The sequence below is a fragment of the Nannospalax galili genome, unplaced genomic scaffold (genome assembly GCF_000622305.1).
Source record: "Nannospalax galili isolate Female #2095 unplaced genomic scaffold, S.galili_v1.0 scaffold753, whole genome shotgun sequence".
NCBI lineage: Eukaryota > Metazoa > Chordata > Mammalia > Rodentia > Spalacidae > Nannospalax > Nannospalax galili.
The window spans coordinates 328,826-347,719 of NW_008333775.1; the positions used below are offsets into that span (position 1 = coordinate 328,826).

Sequence of the window (18,894 nt, forward strand, 5' to 3'; positions counted from 1 at the left end):
GAAATTACTTAAAAATCAAGGAAAAAAAAATATATAACTTGAGACTGAAGAGATGACTCAGCAGTTAAGAACACTGACTGTTCTTGCAGAGGACCAGGATTCGGTTCTTAGCATTCACCTGGCAGCTAACAACCATCCATAACTCCAGTTCCCATTCCAAGGAATCTGAGCTCTCTTCTGGCCTCTGTGGGCATTGCATGCATGGGCACATTTACTTACATGTAGGCAAAATACTCATACACATAAAAATTAATTAATTTTTTTAAAAAAGAAATGCTTTATTTTGAAGATTTCCTAAAACTATCAAAGAGCATTTTCTTTGATGGAGGATCCTGAAAGAAGCAATAAATCAAAGAATAGGTAAACTGCAGATAAGTTCATAAAATTTAATATTATAAGGCCAAGTATGGTCTTCATCCCAGCACTTGGAGGTAGAGGCAGAGGCAGGCAGATCTCTGTGAGTTTGAGGCCAGCATGATCTACAGAGCAAGTTCCAGGTCAGCCAGGGTTGCATAGTGAGACCTTGTCTCAAAAACGTGGGGGGCTAGAGAGATGGCTCAGCAGTTAAGAACACTGTTTTTGCAGAAGACCCAGGTTCGAATCCCAGCACCCACATGGCAGCTAACAACTATCCGTAACTCCCGTCCCAGGGGATCCAATAGCCTCTTCTGACCTCCGCGGGCATTGCACAACAGGGTGCACTTACCTACATGCAGGCAATACACACATACACATAAAATAAAAATAATAAATAAGCCGGGCGTGGTGGCACACACCTTTAATCCCAGCACTCAGGAGGCAGAGACAGGTGGATCTCTGTGAGTTCAAGGCCAGCCTGGTCTACATAGTGAGTTCCAGGACAGCTGGGGCTCTCAAAAAGACCAAATAAATAAATAAAATTTTAAAAATAAATCTTTAATAAAAAATTGTATTTGTCAAAACACTTGGACTTTTTATATATCCATACCCTGAAATGTTTAAGTTTTGTTTCTTTCGTGAATTTTTGTGATGGATTATAAAAGGTCATATTTCTCTTACCTAGTTTTATAGTCTATTCAAAGAAAATAGTCATTCTTACTTACATTGTCTCCTCTTTTTTTTTGAGACAGGGTCTCCCTGTAGCCCCAGCTGGCCTGGAAATCACAATGTAGGCCAGGCTGACCTTGAACTCACAGAGATCTGCCTGCCTCTGCCCACTGAGGCATGCACCCCCATGTCCAGTGTCTTTTTCTTTTGTTTTTACATACTGTCTTCTGAGAAGCAAGCCATCGGGCCATTGCTTTCTGTGTGCTCATGAAAGTTTTCTGTAATTCAGTCAACACTAAAGTATGTCTTTTTTTTTTAAATGGAATCCCACATGGTCCAGGCCAGTTCCAAACTAGCGACACAGCTGAGGATGACCTGGAACTTCTGATCCTCTTGCCTTCACATCCTGGGATTACAGGTGTATACCACCAGGCCGGATTTTATGCAGTGCTGGGAATCCACCCAGGGATTCATGTATGTCAGGCAAGCATTCTACCAATTGAGCTATATCCTCAGCCCCCAAATATTAAAGACTTTTGCAAAATTCCTCATTATTTAAGCCTCTGTGTGCAATGGTTTATTCAGTCTTCGGATTCTAAAAAAGTAGTGGGTCAATTAAAACCTTTTTCTAAAAAATTTTATGTCTATGAGTGTTTTGCCTGCATATATTAAGTGCACTTGTGTCAGGCAAAGCCAGCGAAGGCCAGAAGAGGGCATTGGGTCCCCTGGAACTGGACTTATGAAAAGTTGCTAGCCGCATGTGGGTGCTGGGAATTGATCCTGGATCCTCTGCAAGAACAGCCAGTGCTCTTAACTGCTGAGCCATTTCTGAATAAAGATTTTCTAAAGACTCATGAGTCAATCATAAAAATTTATATTGAAAGTGGAAAGACACTTTTTTAAAGCTTTTATTATGGTTTTATAAATATATCTAGAATTAAATGCTTTGCTATTAAAGCCCTTGGATAAAGGCTGCTATACTAATCCATAAAATTAATTACAAAACATTGTGCAGGCTGGGCATGGTGGCACATGCCTTTAATCCTAGCACTCAAGAGGTAGAGGCAGGGGTATCTGTGAGTTTGAGGTCAGCCTGGTCTACATAGTTCCAGGCCAGCTGAGGCTACAGGGAGACCCTGTCTCAATAAGACACATACCCCCAAAAAATATTGTGCTCATTAAAAAGAATAAATATGTAGCCTTTAACCCCAGCATTCAAGAGGCAGAGAAGGTGGAACACTTGAGAGTTCAAGCCTGGTCTACATAGGGAGTTCCAGACCAGCCAGTTCTACCCAGTGAGACTATTTTAAAAAATGAAAAATAAAGCTACTGTTAAGCTATTTGTGATGTGTGCCAGTACAGTAACCCCAGGCATATATTTATCTAGTCTTCCTAACAATACTATAAAGCAGCTACTATTACTCTTTTATAGATGAGAAAGCTAAGGCAAAAGTACAGGGTCACAAGGTCTTGTGTAGCCGAGGATGGCCTCAAACTCACTATATATCCAAGATGGCTTTGAACTGATACTCCTGTCTCAACTTCCCAAGTGACGGGAACCCCAGGCCTTTGCCAAAATGCCTGGATTTATGAGGTACTGGGGATTCAATCCAAAGCTTCATGCATGTTTGAGCATGATACTGAGCTATGTCCCCAGCCCCAGAATTACATTGCCTCTCCTATATGAGGATAATTTCAGAATTTCCCATTCCTTGTAAATACTACTACTAACAATCCTGATTCATCCACCCTAGTTCTCAGTTCATTATAGTAAAATTCTCAAGAGATTATGTATGAGTGGGTAAGCATGTGGAGGTCAGAGGTGTGAGTTGGTTCTCTCCCACCTTACTGGTTCTGGCTCTCAAACCCAGATTGTCAGGTTTACATGACAAGAGCCTATACCTGCTGAGCCACCTGACCAGCCAATCGAGATTTTAAAGTAGTTTTCAGGGCATTTTAAGTTTTCAATGCTTCCTATAAAAAGTAGCCAGTTAGGTCAAATAAGTGTTAGGCTAGACAGAAGTGTGCTACACAGCTGTAATCCCAGCACAAGCAGCTTGCAGCAGGTTTGAGACCAACCTGTGCCTATAAAGTGAGACTCAACAAAAAAGCATTAGTTGATTTAGGAGTCCAGGTTCATGTTTGTTGAGTCCTTTTGTAGAACTACTATGTTGGCTTTGTATTCTACTTTACAAGGATCAGAGTCTGAGGATGATTTTGTTTTGTTTTTGAGACTGGCTTTTTTATCTAGCCCAGTAATTCGCTGTGTTCAAACCGCCAGTGGTGGCGCACTCCTTTAATCCCAGCACTGGGGAGGCAGAGGCAGGTAAAATCAAAGCCAGCCTGGTCTACATAGTGAGTTCCAGGCTCGCTGGGGCTACAGGGGAGACCCTGTTTCCAAAGACTAAATAAATAAGTAAAATAAATTCGCTGTGTTCAGAGGCAGGTTGGTCTGATCTACATACCTTGGTCCTACCCCTACCCATAGGGGTGCAGCACCATTCCCAATTTTATGTGGTGCTGGGAATGGAACCCGGGACTTCGTGCGTGCATGCTAGGCAAGCAACTTCACCGAGCTACCTCCCCACGTCTGAAGTATAGGCTAATGAAGAGTCCTGAACCGCTAACGGGAGCTTCAGATTTCTGAGAGGTGTCCAAAATATCAGGCGAAAAGAAGTGTCTATGTTATGCTCCTTTTTCTGAGCTTTGAAATACTTTCAGCATGTCCAACGAGCTAGGACGCTGGGGCTTAACCTAGGGCACATCTTCCCAATGGTGTGAAATACAATCTCTGTGACATTCACTATTAATCAAGCCGCCGTGGCTGCCAACTGCAGACTCAGGCACTTCCCGGTTCCTCTTGGGGTGTCACGCTGGGTCAAGGGTGGGGTGGGGTGGCCTGGCCGAGGGCTGCGCGCACCCACGCGGTCTCCGTTCAGACCAGCGCGGCGGGTTAGGAACTCTTGGCCTTATTTAGACTCCGTACCCCGCCCTGAACAGCCGGTGGGTTTGCCCAGGGAAGCAGCCCGCCGGCTCCTGACCCGGAATCGCATCGTGGTCCCGCCCCCTCCGCTCCGGGCTTTCTTCTGCAACAGGCGTGGGTCGCGCTCTTGCTCACTCTCTTTCCGCCGCCATCTTGGTTCCGTGTTCTCCGCACGGTAAGTGCTGCCTGCGTCTCTAGTTTCTATCTGCAGCCATCCTCCCTTGTTGCGAGCCCAGCGGCCCTGGGGATTTAAAGTTGTGGAGAGCTGGAGGCTTTAGGGGGGTGCACAGGGCTCTTCGTCCCTGGGCCTCCAGACAAAATGGGGTCTGCGGTTGGTGTCTTGGCAAAAGCAAGGCATAAGGGCCGCTGCCCAGCCCGGAGTTCGGGCCTGGGAACATGGGGACCATTGCGGTGTTAGGGGCAGAGAGGTTGGGTGCGTCTACTGTTGGAACAGCTCTGCAGGAATCCAGAAGAGGTTAAGGGGTCACAGCTCTAGTATTCCCAACACCGTTCTTACTGTAGCAAAGGGAGTGTTGGGACTTAGGGCACCCTCCTCTCGACCCTCGGAAGTGGTCAGAAGAGTCCGGGGTCCCAGGCTAGGCGGCGTGAATGCTGGAGGGGAGCGGGCCCCAGGTAGCTTCTGAAGTCTCATGATCCGGAGCCAGACCAGGATCCTCACTGGAGAGTGATTGCTGCCCTTGTGGGGTGAGAAGAGTGAAATTCAACGAACCCTGGGCACTGGGAAGTCAGCTGTTTGCTGAGCGAAGAACCTCTATGAGAGGTGATCCCTTTGATAGAGATCTGGAGGTCACCTCATAGTCTTCCCCCTATTTCCAGACACTAGGGAGGCTGTAGCAAACCTTGATGATTTGTTTCTGTGCACAGTTCTTCCAGAATACTTGACTCTGGGTTGGGCAGGTGAATGCATGGCAGTCAATTCAGGTCTCCCTTTTATTCCTTTCCTTCAGAAATGCCTGGTGAAGCTACAGAAACCGTCCCTGCTACAGAGCAGGAGTTGCCACAGCCTCAGGCTGAGACAGGTAGGTTCCCCTAGGCCTCTTGCTGTTAATGAAAATTGACCCTAAAGCCAGTTGGTAGGTCAAGTACAGGAAATACATTTCTGCCTTTTAGAGTGCATTATCGTTTAACAAAATAAAAAAAAATGAGATTATAGCTTTACCGGAGAGACCTTAAATTTTAACTGCTATTTTAAAGAGAATGCAAAAATGATTTAGGAACACTAAAAGTTCCCTACCCTGCTTTAAGGGTTATGCCAGCTGCTTCAAAAGTAGTTTGCTGTAGAATCTCATATAGGACAGCTGAGCAGGTGCTTCAGGTCTGTTAAACTGGCAGGCTAAGGAGACCTGAGCTTTAGTAAAGTTCCAGACAGCAAGTTGCATCAAGGTTTAAGGTAGCAGTGATTGGCACTGTGCCTTTCATCACATGTCTGGATGAGATACGTGCTGATGGTGAATGTGTCCTATCGAGCCCAAGTCTCTAGGTCAGTTAACTTGTTTCATTAAAGGTTGATGCTGAGGTATTTATAGTGTGCTGGGATAGTGCCGGAACCATTGTATGGAACCCAAGACTAAATTTTTCAGTTTTGACTGTCTTCAAGTGTGAAATATGGGTGTGGAGTGTGCTGTAAAGGCAAGTTTGAGAGCTGGTTAAAGATTTTGATAGAGAACTTGAGAAGAGATATTGAAAGAAATGTGAAATGGTAGTCTTACTGAGTCAGTTGTACAGAATCTAAATGAACGGTGTTTTAATGGAGCTTTTTTTTTTTAATATTTTATAGTAAACTTCTAGAAAAATATTTTGCCTCTTACTCAAGGGCAATTTCTGTCTTGGAGTTAAAATTGTTTATGCTTAAAAGCATTAAGGTTCTCCCTCCCCACCTGTCCAGTTTTAGCAGCTGAAGGGATTAATACAGCTGCTAGACCAGAAGGGAAATGGGGCCAAGAGCTGGAGAATGGGTAATGTAGAATGTTTGAACTACAAGAAACTTAAGGAAGGGGAAAAGGAACGGTGTCTGAAGGTCCTGTAACTTCAGTGCTAAACAAGATTTGAACTCAAATTTATAAAAGTGGAAACTGAGCTGTGCGTGGTAGCACATGCCTTTAATCCTAGCACTTGGGAGGCAGAAGCAGACAATTCTCTGAGTTCCAGGCCAGCTGGGGCTACAGGGAAATCCTATCTCAAAAAGACACACACCTACCCCCAAAAAAGTGGAAGCCAAAATTTACTAATTTAGAATGTTGTGGTTCCAATCTTTTAAAACTAATAATTTCTGAACAGTCCTTAGTGTTGTTGAACATATAATTAATCTGAGCTTGCACACCTTTATAATATTTAGGGCATATTAGTGTTTTGTCTAATTAAATGGTCTTATTAGCCTGAATGAAGACACCAATTTAGGGAACTGGTTATGAAAGCAAATAATGTAGACCTTATCCTACCTTCAGGTCCAATGGGAAGACATTCCTTTTGGGTTGTGTTTTTGTGTTTTTGGGGGGCTTTTTTCTTTTTTGGTCTTTTTGAGACGGGGTCTCCCTGTAGCCCCAGCTGTCCTGGAACTCACTATGTAGACCAGGCTGGCCTTGAACTCACAGAGATCCGCCTGCCTCTGCCTCCCAAGTGCTGGGACTACAGGCATGTGCCACCACGCCCGGTTTTTGTTTTTTATTGCTGTTGGTTTGTTTTGTTTTGGTCTCAACATTCCATGTTTTAAAGGTTTTCATGTAGCCAGTTCTTCCAGAAAGACTTGTGAATTTAGGTTTTTCCCTTTCACGCCTTTCTAGATAGATAGATTTGTTGATTTAATCTGACATTATCTCTTGAATGACACAGAATTTTTTTCCCTCATTCAGAAATCCTTTTAGTGCCAAATATTTGTCTATTTTTGACAGATTGACATACCTATGTTAAGGAATAAAGGACTAATATATTCTTTCATTGTAATTCTCTTCTTCCAGAGTGTGGCTTAGCAAGATGGATTAGTTCTCTGATAAAATTCCTACCCTTACAGCTTAACTTTCTCCCTGGAAAGAGCTAACATTATTGAGGAAGGGTATAGAGTACGGCGTATAACCCACTTGTGGCTGAGATTTTAATTTTGTTATTGAATTTTGAAGAGTTTTGACTTTGGTAGAACTTAATATATCGGCACTTCCTTCCTAAAACTTTATTCCAACATACATTTTTTTTTTTCCCCTGGCCTAGTAGAAGCCTGAGAATATAGTTGATTTTTCTCATTCAACTTCCATCATTAACACTGCTCACATCATTCCTTGTTTTAGTGGTATTCACTGAGAAAAGATTTGGGAATGTTGCCTATTTCATGAAGGAAGGGGGAGGAAGGCATGTTCCCAGTCCACTCCAGGCCTAAATGTAGTGATGCAGGGCTGTAATCTCAGTTATTTAGGAAGCTGAGATAGAGGGCTAAATTGAAGGCTAACCTAAGCAATTTAGTGAGGCTGTTTCAAAGAGTAAAAAGTGGGCTGAGGTTATTATAATCTCAGTGGTAGAGTGCTTGCTTAGTATGGGTGAACACTAGGTTTAATCCCCAGTACAGGGGGAGGATGTGAGCCTGTGCTCCCCATTTAGAGATGAGCTAGTCTTAGACTATTTGCCCCGCCTTAAAATAGTTGGTTTATTTTTGTAGAACTTAGGAAGTGTGGGAAATGAGAAGGTTGTATCTCACTTAGCCACAGAAACATGTATGGGGAAAGATGATGTTGCTTGTCACCGTTTTCTAATCCTGTGTGGTGACCTTCATTATCAGATTTAAAACTCCGTTGTTTCCTGTGAGGCATGTTACCAATTTGAGCTGCACAACTCACCTTTTTCCCCTCCCTTTATCTCCTTTTCTTGTCTTGTTCTATGTTTTTTTTGTTTGTTTTTTGCTTTTTCTCCAGCTGTGCTTCCTATGTCTTCAGCCTTAAATGTTACTGCTGCTTTAGGGCAACCTGGATCTACTGTTCCCGCTCCTTGCTCCCTGGCCCCTCAACAATGCCCTCCAGCAACTGCTAATCAGCCTTCCCCATTCCCTTCTCCCTCTAGTGTTACCTCCACCCCTTTTGAAGTTCCTTTTTCCCAGCCATCTTCTGGAACAACTGTGCCTTTGGAAACTTCCCCCCACGCTCCAACTTTCCTACCACACCTAATAGGGCCTCCCATCTCCCCAGCTGCCTTAGCTTTGGCCTCTCCCATGATAGGTCCAACTCTGAAAGGTGCCCGTTCCTCTTCAGCTCCCTTGTCTCTGGTTGCAGTGGCTCCCCACTCAGTTCAGAAAAGTTCTGCATTTCCACCTCACCCTTTTACCTCACCTTCCTCAGTTCCTATAGCAGAGACAGGGTCTCTGATGGCTCCTATTACTCCCTTAGAACCAAAGGCTTCTCCTATTCAAATTCCTTCTCAGACAGTTCCTAATCCAAAAGGTACTACCCCAAGTCCTTCGACTACAGTCAGTGCATTCCCTTCCCACTTTAAAGCTCCCTTGGCCTCTCTTCAGTCTGGATTAGCCTCCTGTTCTCAGACAATACCCATCACTCCCCCGGCTATCACTTCTCAGGTCAAAGGTATCCCTGTTTCCTCAGCTCTAATGCCACAAAACATGTTAAGCCTTAGCCTAAAGGGACCTGTTAGTTCACTTGCTCAAAAGACAGTGATTCCCAACATCCTCCCAGGATCCCCTGTTTCTCTGAGCTCTCATCTCCCACCTTTGCTTCAGAGTTCTTCAGATTCTCCTAACCAACTTTCAGGTCAATCAGGTCCCAGTGCTCTGTCAGATCCTACTGTGACTAATACAGTTTCTGTAGATCATTCTTCCATTGAGGCATCTTCTCCATCTGAGGCATCTGTAATTCCTCCCCTTGCTTCCAGACATGAACCTGTTGCTCATGCTGTGGCATCTCTTCCAGTGGGGGCTCCAGCTTCTGCTATGGCTCAGTCTGTTGACAGGGGCCTCACTAACATCACTAGTCTAACCTACAGCTCTCCTGGCTCCTCAAATCTAGCAGGTACTTCATTATCTCCTACAGCCTCACTCATTCTCAAAGGCTCAGCTAATGCCACTCAGCAGCCTTTGGTGACCCAGTTTCCTTCTTCAAAAACTGTCTTGAAAGAAACTCCTGTCTCTTCTGCTGGAACTACCCCACCTGTTATAGATAACCCCTCAACAATTTCTGTAGCACCTACCACTTATGTGCCTCTTCCAGTTTCATCAGGTCTCATCAGTAGTAAAGAACTGACTTCCTCGACTGCCTTGGTTTTAGCACCTACAGCTCGCAATAAGCTTCCTGCTACTCAGGTAGCAACTACTCTAGGGCTACCAGTCTCACCTCCTCCAGCCCCTGAAGGCCTTAAAAATCTCCCCACTTCTGAATTGGTAAGTGTAGGAGCCCCTACTTCTCCAGTCCAGGCAGCACTCCCTACCAGGAAAGACCCTACTCTACTGCCCTTTTCCCTAGCAGCTCCTAAAGAGTCTCCTCCCCAAAGCACATCATCTTTGGATGTGCCTTCTCCTCAAGCCACTCTAACAAAGATGACCCTTGAAGGGCTTCTCCCTGTAGCTAGGCCAGCCAGTACCACTAGTTCTTTGGGTAATAATTCTCCAGCCACTGTAGTCAAAACCGAGTCTTATGCCCATCCAGACACTGTCAATTTGCCTCTCAAAAGTTCTATCACTGCCTCAACAATGGTTCCATTTTCTTTAGAAAGTTCTGATCATGCAGGAGTGGCTCCTAGACCTGCCAAAGGTACCTCTACTCCTAAGACTTCCACTTCTGCTGCTGTACCTTTTGTTCCTCTAGCTTCTGAAGACTTGCCTGTGGCTCCATCTATGGCTTTATCTCCCAAGAATGTTTCTGTCTGTATAGCCCCTGAAATTCCCAAGTCTGCTCTTCCCCCATGTGGGATTTCTTTTTCAGGTGCAAACAAAGTTGACAGTGTTTCTTATGTGGCATCTCCTGAAGGGCACCCAGATGCCTCTGGTGCTTCTCTTACTGCATCTTCCAAAGGAACTCTAGTTTGTCTTGCAGACTCCCCATCTCCTTTAGAGGCTGCTGTGTCTCCTCAGACTAAAAGACATCCAACCAAAAAGGGTTCTGCTGTCCCAAATGTTCTTCCTGGAAATCATTCATCTCCTCTTTCTCCACTTGACATTTCCCACCTTCCAGAGGCCAGTCTTTCTTTTCAAGCCCCTAAAGGCTCACTTAAGCTTTCTCCTACTCCTCCATCCCCTAAAGGGTCCCCTACTCATTCAACTGTGGCTTCTCCCATCCCAGAAGGGGCAGCTGCCTCCCTCAAAGAGGTGCCAGCAGCTCCCTTCCCTAAAGGGACCCCCACTGCCCCAACAGAGACTCCTATATCCCCCAAAAAGACCTTAGCAACTTCATTCCCCAAAGATGCCACAACTGTCCCAGCAGAAATTCTTCCTTCCCCACAAAAGACCCCAGTAACTACAGTTTCCGAAGGGGCTTCAGCAGTCCCATCCCCCAGAGCAGCCCCCACTGCACCAGATATGACTCCTACCTCTCCCAAAAAGACTCCAGCAACTGCAGTCCCCAAAGATGCCCCAGCAACCCTGTCTCCCCAAAAGGCCCATGCAGCCCCATATCCTAATGGGACCCCCATTGCTCCAGCTGAGATCTCTCCCTCCTCACAAAAGGCTTCAGCAACTCCATCTCCCAAGGGTACCTCTTCTCCCTCCTCACAAAAGGCTCTAGAAATTATAACTTCTAAGGTTGCCCCAGCTGTGACTCCTGCTCCCCACAAAAAGGCACCAGAAAATGAAACTTCCAAAGAAGTCTCAGGAGCCCAGTCCCCCACTGCACCAGATGTGACTCCTACCTCCTCCAAGAAGTCCCTACCAACTGCAGCATCCAAAGAGGCTCTAACAACCCCACCCTCCAGAGGTGTTCCTACTGCTCCAGCTGTGACTCCTCCCTCCCCCAAAAAGGCTCCAAAAACTACATCCCCAAAAGGTGCTCCTGTGCCCCCAAAAAATGTGCCAGAAATGGAAGCCTCCAAAAAAGTCTCAGCAGCCCAGTCGCCCAAAAGGGCCCCCACTGCACCAGATGTGACTCCTACAACCCCACCTCCAAAAGGTGCTCCCACTGTTCTAACTATGACTTCTTCCCCAAAAAAGTCCCCCAAAACTTCAGCTCCCAAAGAATCTCCAGCCACCACCCCATCTGAAGGGGTCACCACTGTGCCACTGGAGAATCCTCCCTCCCCCAAACAAAAAAAGTCTCCCCAAACTAAAACCCCCAAAGAATCTCCAGCCACTACCCCATTTGAAGGGGTTACCACTGTGGCACTAGAGAATCCTCCTTCCCCAAAACAAAAAAAGTCCCCCAAAACTATAGCTCCCAAAGAATCTCCAGCCACTACCCCAGTGGAGAGTCCTACGACCTCTAAAAAGGTCTCTAAAACTGCAGCCCCCAAAGAAAGCCCTACAACTCCATCCCTGAAAAAGGCACCAAGAACTATAACCCCCAAAGAGGCTTCAGCAACCCCATCTCCTGAAGGGGTCGTCAGTGTACTGGAGATTCCTCCCTCCAAAAAGGCCCCCAAAACTGCAGGCCCTAAAGAAACTCCAGCAACCCCATCCCCAAAAAAGGCCCCTAAAACTACAGCTCCCAAAGAAACTCCAGCAACCCCTTCACCAAAAAAGGCCCCCAAAACTTCAGCTCCCAAAGAAACTCCAGCAATGCCAGCTCCTGAAGGGAGCACCACTGGGCCATTGGAGAATTCTTCTAAAAAGGCCCCCAAAACTTCAATCTTAAAAGAAACTCCAGCAGTCCCATCTCTTGAAGAGGTCACCCCTGTGCCAGTAGAGATTCCTTCCTCCTCCCAAAAAGCTCCACAAACTGTACCCCCCAAAGAAACTCTACCAACCTCATCCCCCAAAAGGGCACCAAGAATAGCCCCTAAAGAAACTCCCGTAAGCCCATCTCCTGAAGGGGTCACCACTCTACCATGGGAGCTTCCTTCCTCTCCCCAAAAGGCTCCAAAAACTGCAGCCCCCAAAAAAACTCTAGCAACCCCATCCCCCAAAAGAGCTCCCAAAGAAAGTCCAACACCATCTCCCAAAAAGGCCTCCAAAACTGCAACCCCCAAGGAAGCTCCAGCAGCCCCATCTCCTGAAGCAGTCACCACTGAGCCATCAGAGAGTCTTCCCTCTCCCAAAAAGGCCCCCAGAACTGCAACCCCCAAAGAGGCTTCAGCCACCCCACACTCCAGAAAGGCACCAAGAAATTCAACACCCAAAGAAACTCCAGCAGTCCTATTTCCTGAAGGGGTCACCACTGCACCACCAGAGATTCCTTCCACCTCTCAAAAGGCACTAGCAACTCCATCTCCCAAAGAGGCTCCAGCAACCCCACCCCCCAAAAAGGTAGCAAGAACTACAGGCTCCAAAGAAGTCCCAACAATCCCATATACTGACGGTGTCACCACTGTACCTCCAGAGACTCCTCTCTTCCCCCAAAAGGTCCCAACAACTACAGCCCCCAAAGAAGTTCCCATCTCCATCACCGCTAAGACACTGGAGATTCCTGCCTCCCCCAAAGAGATTGCAATAGTCCCATCTCCCAAAGATGTCCCCACTGCCTTAGCTGTGACTTCCTCCTCCCAAAAGGCCCTAGGAATTCCATCTTTAAAAGGTGCCCCCAATGCCCCAGTCAGGAGTCCTTCCTCCCTTAAAAAGGCCTCAAAGAATGCAGCTCCCAAAGAGACTCCTACAACCCCATCTTCTAATAAGGCATCTACTGTCCCGGCTGTGACTCCTCCCTCCCCTACAAAGACCCCAAAAACTCCATCCCAAAAGAAGGCACCAAAAACTTTAGCCACCAAAGAATGTCCAAACCCCTCTCTTGAAGGGGTCACTACTGCACCAATGAAGATGAGTGCTCCCTCCTCCCAAAAGGTCCCAGCAACTGCAACCCCCAAGGAGGCTTCAGCAATGCAATCTCTTAAAGGGGACCCCACTGTCATATCTGTGACTCCTACCTCCAAAAAGGCCCCAGCAGTTCCATCTCCTGAAGATGCCTCCACTGTCCCAGTGGTTTCTCCCTCCCCTATATCCCCAGTAAAGAGTTTTCCCTCCAAAAATGCACCAGCTACTGCAGCCCTGAAAGCAGTTCCAGCTACCACATCTGAAGGAGCCCCCACTGCCCCAGTAACAGTCCCCAGAGAGGCCTCAGCAACTGCAACTTCCAAAGAGGCTTCAGCAGGCCAGTGTCCTAAAGAGGCCCCTACCATCCCAGCTCTGATTCCTACCTCCCCTAAAGAGGTACCAGCAACTTCATCCCCACAAAAGGCCTCAGCCTCCAAAGAGACCTCAGAAACATCAACCTCCAAAGGAGTTCTCATGTCCACCATCAACACTCTACCCTCTCTTCCCTCTGCTAAACAGACCCCAGCCTCTAAAAGGGCCCCCAGTCTCTCAGCTGTTACTCCTTCCTCCCCCAAAGGCTCTCCTTCCCCAGTGTCAGTTATATGTAGTACAGAGACTGTTAACCTTCCGGCATCTGAAAAGCTGCCAAAGAAAGACCCTACAGGTCTCAAAGAAGTCCTTGTTGCATCAGCTCCAGAAAGTGCACTGGTCATCACTGCTCCCACCCAGAAAGCCCCAAAAGCCAAGAAGAATTCTGCTGCTTCACCTTCTAAGTGCTCAGATCCCTCAGCTAAGAATGATACAAAAGGACCCCTTTCTACAGTGGCTCCAGCCTCTTTACTGAAGGTCCCTGTTGAAAAAGACTCTTCAAAGCCTGCAGAAGCTCTTCCTATGTGTTCTACAAAAGGCAGTAATTCTGTTCATTCCCCAAAGGGTCCCTTGGCTGCTTCTCCCAAGTATAAGACCTCTACCCCTCCAGTGGCAATTCCCTCTGACAAAGTCCTTCCTAAAGCTGGATTATCATCAGTGGCTCCAAAACCCACCCCACCAGTCTCTGTGACTCTTGCTTCCCCCCCAGCTCCTCCTCTGCTTCCTAAACAGCCATTTCTTCAGTCCTCACCTGGGCTGGTACCTGAGTCACCCTCTAAGCTCCCAGCCCCTGCTGATGAGGATGAGCTGCCGCCTCTGATTCCCCCGGAACCAGTCTCTGGGGGAGTGCCTTTCCAGCCGGTCCTCGTCAACATGCCTGCCCCTAAACCTGCTGGGATCCCTGCCCCAGCCCCCTCTGCCAAGCAGCCTGTTCTGAAGAACAACAAGGGTACTTGCCTTGGTTTGCTGTGTGCATGGTGTGTTGCCCACACCCCTCTTGGGGGCTACCCACCAATACTAACTAGGATGCGCCGCTCTCTCCAGTACATCTGCTTGAGTTTGGACATAGTGTGTAGAATGATGACTAAACGCAGAAGCTCTGGGCATATGAAACTAAATCTTGGTTTCCATCATCTCAGATAATACTACTTTGTGTCTTATGTAAAGTGGTCCAGGCTAGCCTGCCATCCTTTTTACCTAACTGAGCTGATACTGAAAACCAAGACCTACCAAGCCTTTCTTTGCTCTAACCCTTACCACGTCACTAACCTTGTCCCTGGGGCTTGCTAAAAATTTTGGAGTCTTAAAACTATTTCCTTTTTACTTTTTAGACTTAGTAATTACCAGGTGCCCAGGGACATCTTTTCTTACAAATGTAGAGATCTGTTTTTCTTAGCCTAAGAATGGTGTGGGTATATGCTTTCCTCCCTCTCCAGTAGTATTTATTGATGCTTGGCCTTTCAATTGAAGGAAGATTAAAATACCTGAATCTGTTTGGAAGAAATGGGAGAAGTCACAGGACTTAAGCTAGTAGAGAAGGTGGTTCTTAGAACTTGACAACATTGAGAATTTTCCAGTGATGGGGTTAAATTCCTAAGGCAAATGGTTTAGAAATATGGCAGAATGTATGTGTACGACTGCTTCTGGCCTCTTCCAACCCTGTTTAAAGGATGAAGAGAAAGCCTGTTCTGCCTCTACGATATGATTTTCCTTTTTTTTTCTCAATTAATTGTATAGATATTATTATTAAAGATTTAACTTTGTAAGGCCTTGCATAAAGCAGTAACAGACTATGGTAAGGTGCCACACCTTAAAATTCTACAAAAGTAGTAAAAGTTGTCTGTCATCTTAGGGTCTGGAACAGAATCTGACAGTGATGAATCAGTACCAGAGCTCGAGGAACAAGATTCCACACAAACCACCACACAACAAGCCCAGGTGAGTATTTTCTTAATAATTTGTATAATCACAAAAACACTCAAACCATGTGTGATGACATATACCTGTAATCTTAGCACTTAGAAGACTGAGACAGGAGGTTTGAGAGAGAGTTCAAGGCTATCCTGGACTACAGTGAGACCATGTCTCAAAAAAAGCTAGAGAACCAAGGTTCATGGCAACTGACTTGGCTATTTGGAACTGTGAGTCTTTGTAAAGTAAAACTACATGGAAACAGGTGTCCAGATCTATGAATCCGGTCAACTCAAAACTTTTTCTTTTTTTTCTTTTTTAGCTGGCAGCAGCAGCTGAAATCGATGAAGAACCAGTCAGTAAAGCAAAACAGTCTCGGAGTGAAAAGAAGGCAAGGAAGGTAAGATTAAGTTATAATGATTAAGGTTCTAATGATTGAATTTTAGCATAAAACATGTAGTAGTACATTAGTATATGCCTATAATCCCAGGACTTGGGACATTAAGGCAGAAAGATCAGTACAAGTCTAACCTGGGATACATGAGACTCTGTCTTTTAAAAAAAAAAAAAAAAACTGAAAAAAACTTGGTGAATTACAGCAGAAAACCCAGAAGCCCTGAAAAACAATTCACTATTCTTCCCTTGTATGAACTTAACCTAGGAAAGGTCTGCTATAGCTACTGGATGTGGTATTATGTTCCTTTCTTTCTGAAGCTGCCTCTAAAGTTAGAAACTTAATGTTCTTTTCTGTTCTTTAGGCGATGTCCAAACTGGGTCTTCGACAGGTCACAGGGGTTACTAGAGTCACTATCCGGAAATCTAAGAATATCCTCTTTGTCATCACAAAACCAGATGTCTATAAGAGCCCAGCTTCAGATACCTACATAGTTTTTGGGGAGGCCAAGGTCAGTAAAATTTTCTTGAAGAGTTGCTCTAGACCAGCATTATTATTAACATTTGGGTCAGATAATTCTTTGCCATAGATATTTAACAGCTTCTCGTACAATTGTGATTATTTTAAACTCTCTATAGACAGTACCCGAACAGCCCCTGAGAGACATTGTCACTCCAGTTGATAACAGTAGTCTGTAGTCTGAAGTGAGGGCAGATGTTCTACAACAAAGTAATAGTGAGTTACATGAAATGGGATTTTCCACTTACGAATCTACTCACATGACTACATATTCTTTACCCTGTAGATTGAAGATTTATCTCAGCAAGCACAGTTAGCAGCTGCTGAGAAATTCAAAGTTCAAGGAGAAGCTGTTTCAAACATTCAAGAAAACACACAGACTCCAACTGTACAAGAGGAGAGTGAAGAGGAAGAGGTATACCACAGAAATCTTGAAACTATAATCTTTGCATGTTTGTGTTCCTAGATTCTGACTCAAAAGAACTATTGAAGTTATTACCTTTAATTTATGGAGATTCTCCTCCCTACCCCCTCTCTTAGGTTGATGAAACAGGTGTGGAAGTTAAGGACATAGAATTGGTCATGTCCCAAGCAAATGTGTCCAGAGCAAAGGCAGTCCGAGCCCTGAAAAACAACAGTAATGATATCGTAAATGCTATTATGGTAAGCAACTTAGTCTTTATTCTTTAATTTTCTCAGCGCTGAAAAGTTCTAAGGGGCTTTATTTCCTTCTAAAGCCTATCCTAAGATACCTTAGATTTTAGTGACCTGAATTCCTCCACTTTGCGTGTAAATACCTCTAATTATCTTTTTTCTCTTGCAGGAATTAACAATGTAACTATCTGAAAACAAGGATCCTTTTGGTGTTTCAAAAGTGGAACTAGAGCTTGGCTTGAAATTTGTACTGTTTCTATCATAAATAAAGTTATGGCTTCTTGTTGGATGAACTCAATAGGTGCTTGATCTCATCCCAAAAAGTGTTTTTATATGTATGTCTGTGAGTATGTCATGTGTGTACAGGCCAAAAGAAGGCATCATAGCCCCAGCTTGTCTGGAAGTCACACTGGAGACCAGGCTGGCCTGAAACTCAGGGAGATCCACCTGCCTCTGCCCCCGGAATGCTGGGATTAAAGGTATGCACCACCACACCCGGCCCTGATACTTTATTAATTTTAAGACCACCTTCAGGTGAAAAGATTTAGTACTACAGATTCCCCACTTAAAATTTCAGCTTTTCAAGCCAGGTATGTATGCTGGGCTAGAGGACATAACCTTTAATCCTGGCACATAAGAGACTGAAGCAGGACTGGGGTAGATAGCTCAGAGTAAGAGTAGCATAAGGACCCAAGTTCATAATCCCTACCACCCACGTGAAAAATGCCAGGTGTCTATGTGCACCCATAACTCCAGAGCCTTGGAGGTCAGAAACAGGATCACTGGGGCTTTCTGGCTCCCAGACTTTGTATGAGTATATTTCCTGCATGTGTGTGAGTGCAACAGTGCCCTTGGAGGTCAGAAGAGGACATAACTACCAAACCATCTCCAGCCTCAAGGATCTAGCCAGGTGTTGCACAGCAGGCCTTTAATCCCAGCATTTGGGAGGTGGAGGCAAGTGGATCTCTGAGTTCAAGGCCAGCTGGGGCCACAGGAAAACCCTGTCTCATAAAGACCAAGGAAAAGAAAAAAAAAGATCTAAAACATAACAGCTGGGCTAGGTGTGATGACACATGCCTTTAATCCCAGAATTTAGGAGTCAGAGACAAGCAGATCTCTGAGATCAAGGACAGCTGTGGCTACAGGGAGATCTTAAGCTGTAACAGATGGAAATGTAACTCAATGGTGGAGTGCACTCGGCAAGGCCCTGAGATTATCAACACCCAAGAAACACAACATGAAATTCTCTTAAAGATACTCTCCCCATGTGCAGCAGTACTCTTTCCTATATCCCAGCATGCAAGAGGATGGAGTATCGAATTCAGCCTGAGCTAATCCAGGCATGGGTGGCTCATGCCTTTAGCCCAGTACTTGGGAGGTAGAGGCAGGCAGGATTTCTGAGTTTGTGGTCAGCCTGATCTACATGGCAAATTCCAGGCCAGCCAGGGCTGCATAATGAGACCTGTCTCAAAAATAAAATTTTTGTGAGCTGGAGAGGTGGCTCAATAGTTAAAGGACCCAGGTTTGATTCCCAGTACCCACACAGCCACTAACAACTGTCCATAATTCCAGTTCTAGGAGATCCAACACCTTCTGGTACCCACTGGCATTGCATTCACATGGTGCACTTACAAAGTACTCATAATACATTTTTTAAAATCAAATTAAAAAAAAGCAGCTGGGCATGGTGGTGCCTGCCTGTAGTCTCTTAAGAGGCAGAGGCAGGTGGATTTCTGTGAGTTCAAGGCCAGCCTGGTCTACATAGTGAGTTCCAGGCCAGCTGGAGCTAAAGCACTTACTGCTCTTACAGAGGACCTGGGTTCTGTTCCGGCACTCACACAGTGTCTCGCAACCATCTGTAACTCTATTTCCAGGGTATCAAATGCACTCTTCTGGCTACCATGGACACTACCCACATGGCACACATACATATAAGCAAACTACAAAATTTTTTAAATCTTTAAAAACTTATTTGCCGGGTGTGGTGGTGCACGCCTGTAGTCCCAGCACTTGGGAGGCAGAGGCAGGTGGATCTCTGTGAGTTCAAGGCCAGCCTGGTCTACATAATGAGTTCCAGGACAGCTGGGGCTGCAGGGAGACCCTGCTTCAAAAAGATCAAAAAAGAATTATTTCAGA

The 18,894-nt window shown here is 45.6% G+C and overlaps 2 protein-coding genes across 2 annotated transcripts; both read left to right on the plus strand.

Moving 5' to 3' along the window:
- Positions 1 to 4,030: 4,030 nt before the first annotated feature.
- LOC103730211 (nascent polypeptide-associated complex subunit alpha) lies at positions 4,031 to 17,056 on the plus strand. Its single transcript, XM_008828386.2, has 8 exons — positions 4,031 to 4,184; positions 4,978 to 5,049; positions 15,133 to 15,218; positions 15,514 to 15,591; positions 15,950 to 16,096; positions 16,391 to 16,519; positions 16,645 to 16,767; positions 16,928 to 17,056. The coding sequence occupies exons 2-8, from the start codon at positions 4,980 to 4,982 to the stop codon at positions 16,940 to 16,942; spliced, it is 648 nt and encodes a 215-aa protein (XP_008826608.1). The 5' UTR covers positions 4,031 to 4,184; positions 4,978 to 4,979; the 3' UTR covers positions 16,943 to 17,056.
- On the plus strand, positions 6,729 to 15,124 carry LOC103730219 (nascent polypeptide-associated complex subunit alpha, muscle-specific form-like). The gene has a single exon (XM_029561235.1). The coding sequence runs from the start codon at positions 7,938 to 7,940 to the stop codon at positions 14,421 to 14,423; it is 6,486 nt and encodes a 2,161-aa protein (XP_029417095.1). The 5' UTR covers positions 6,729 to 7,937; the 3' UTR covers positions 14,424 to 15,124.
- Positions 17,057 to 18,894: the final 1,838 nt, after the last annotated feature.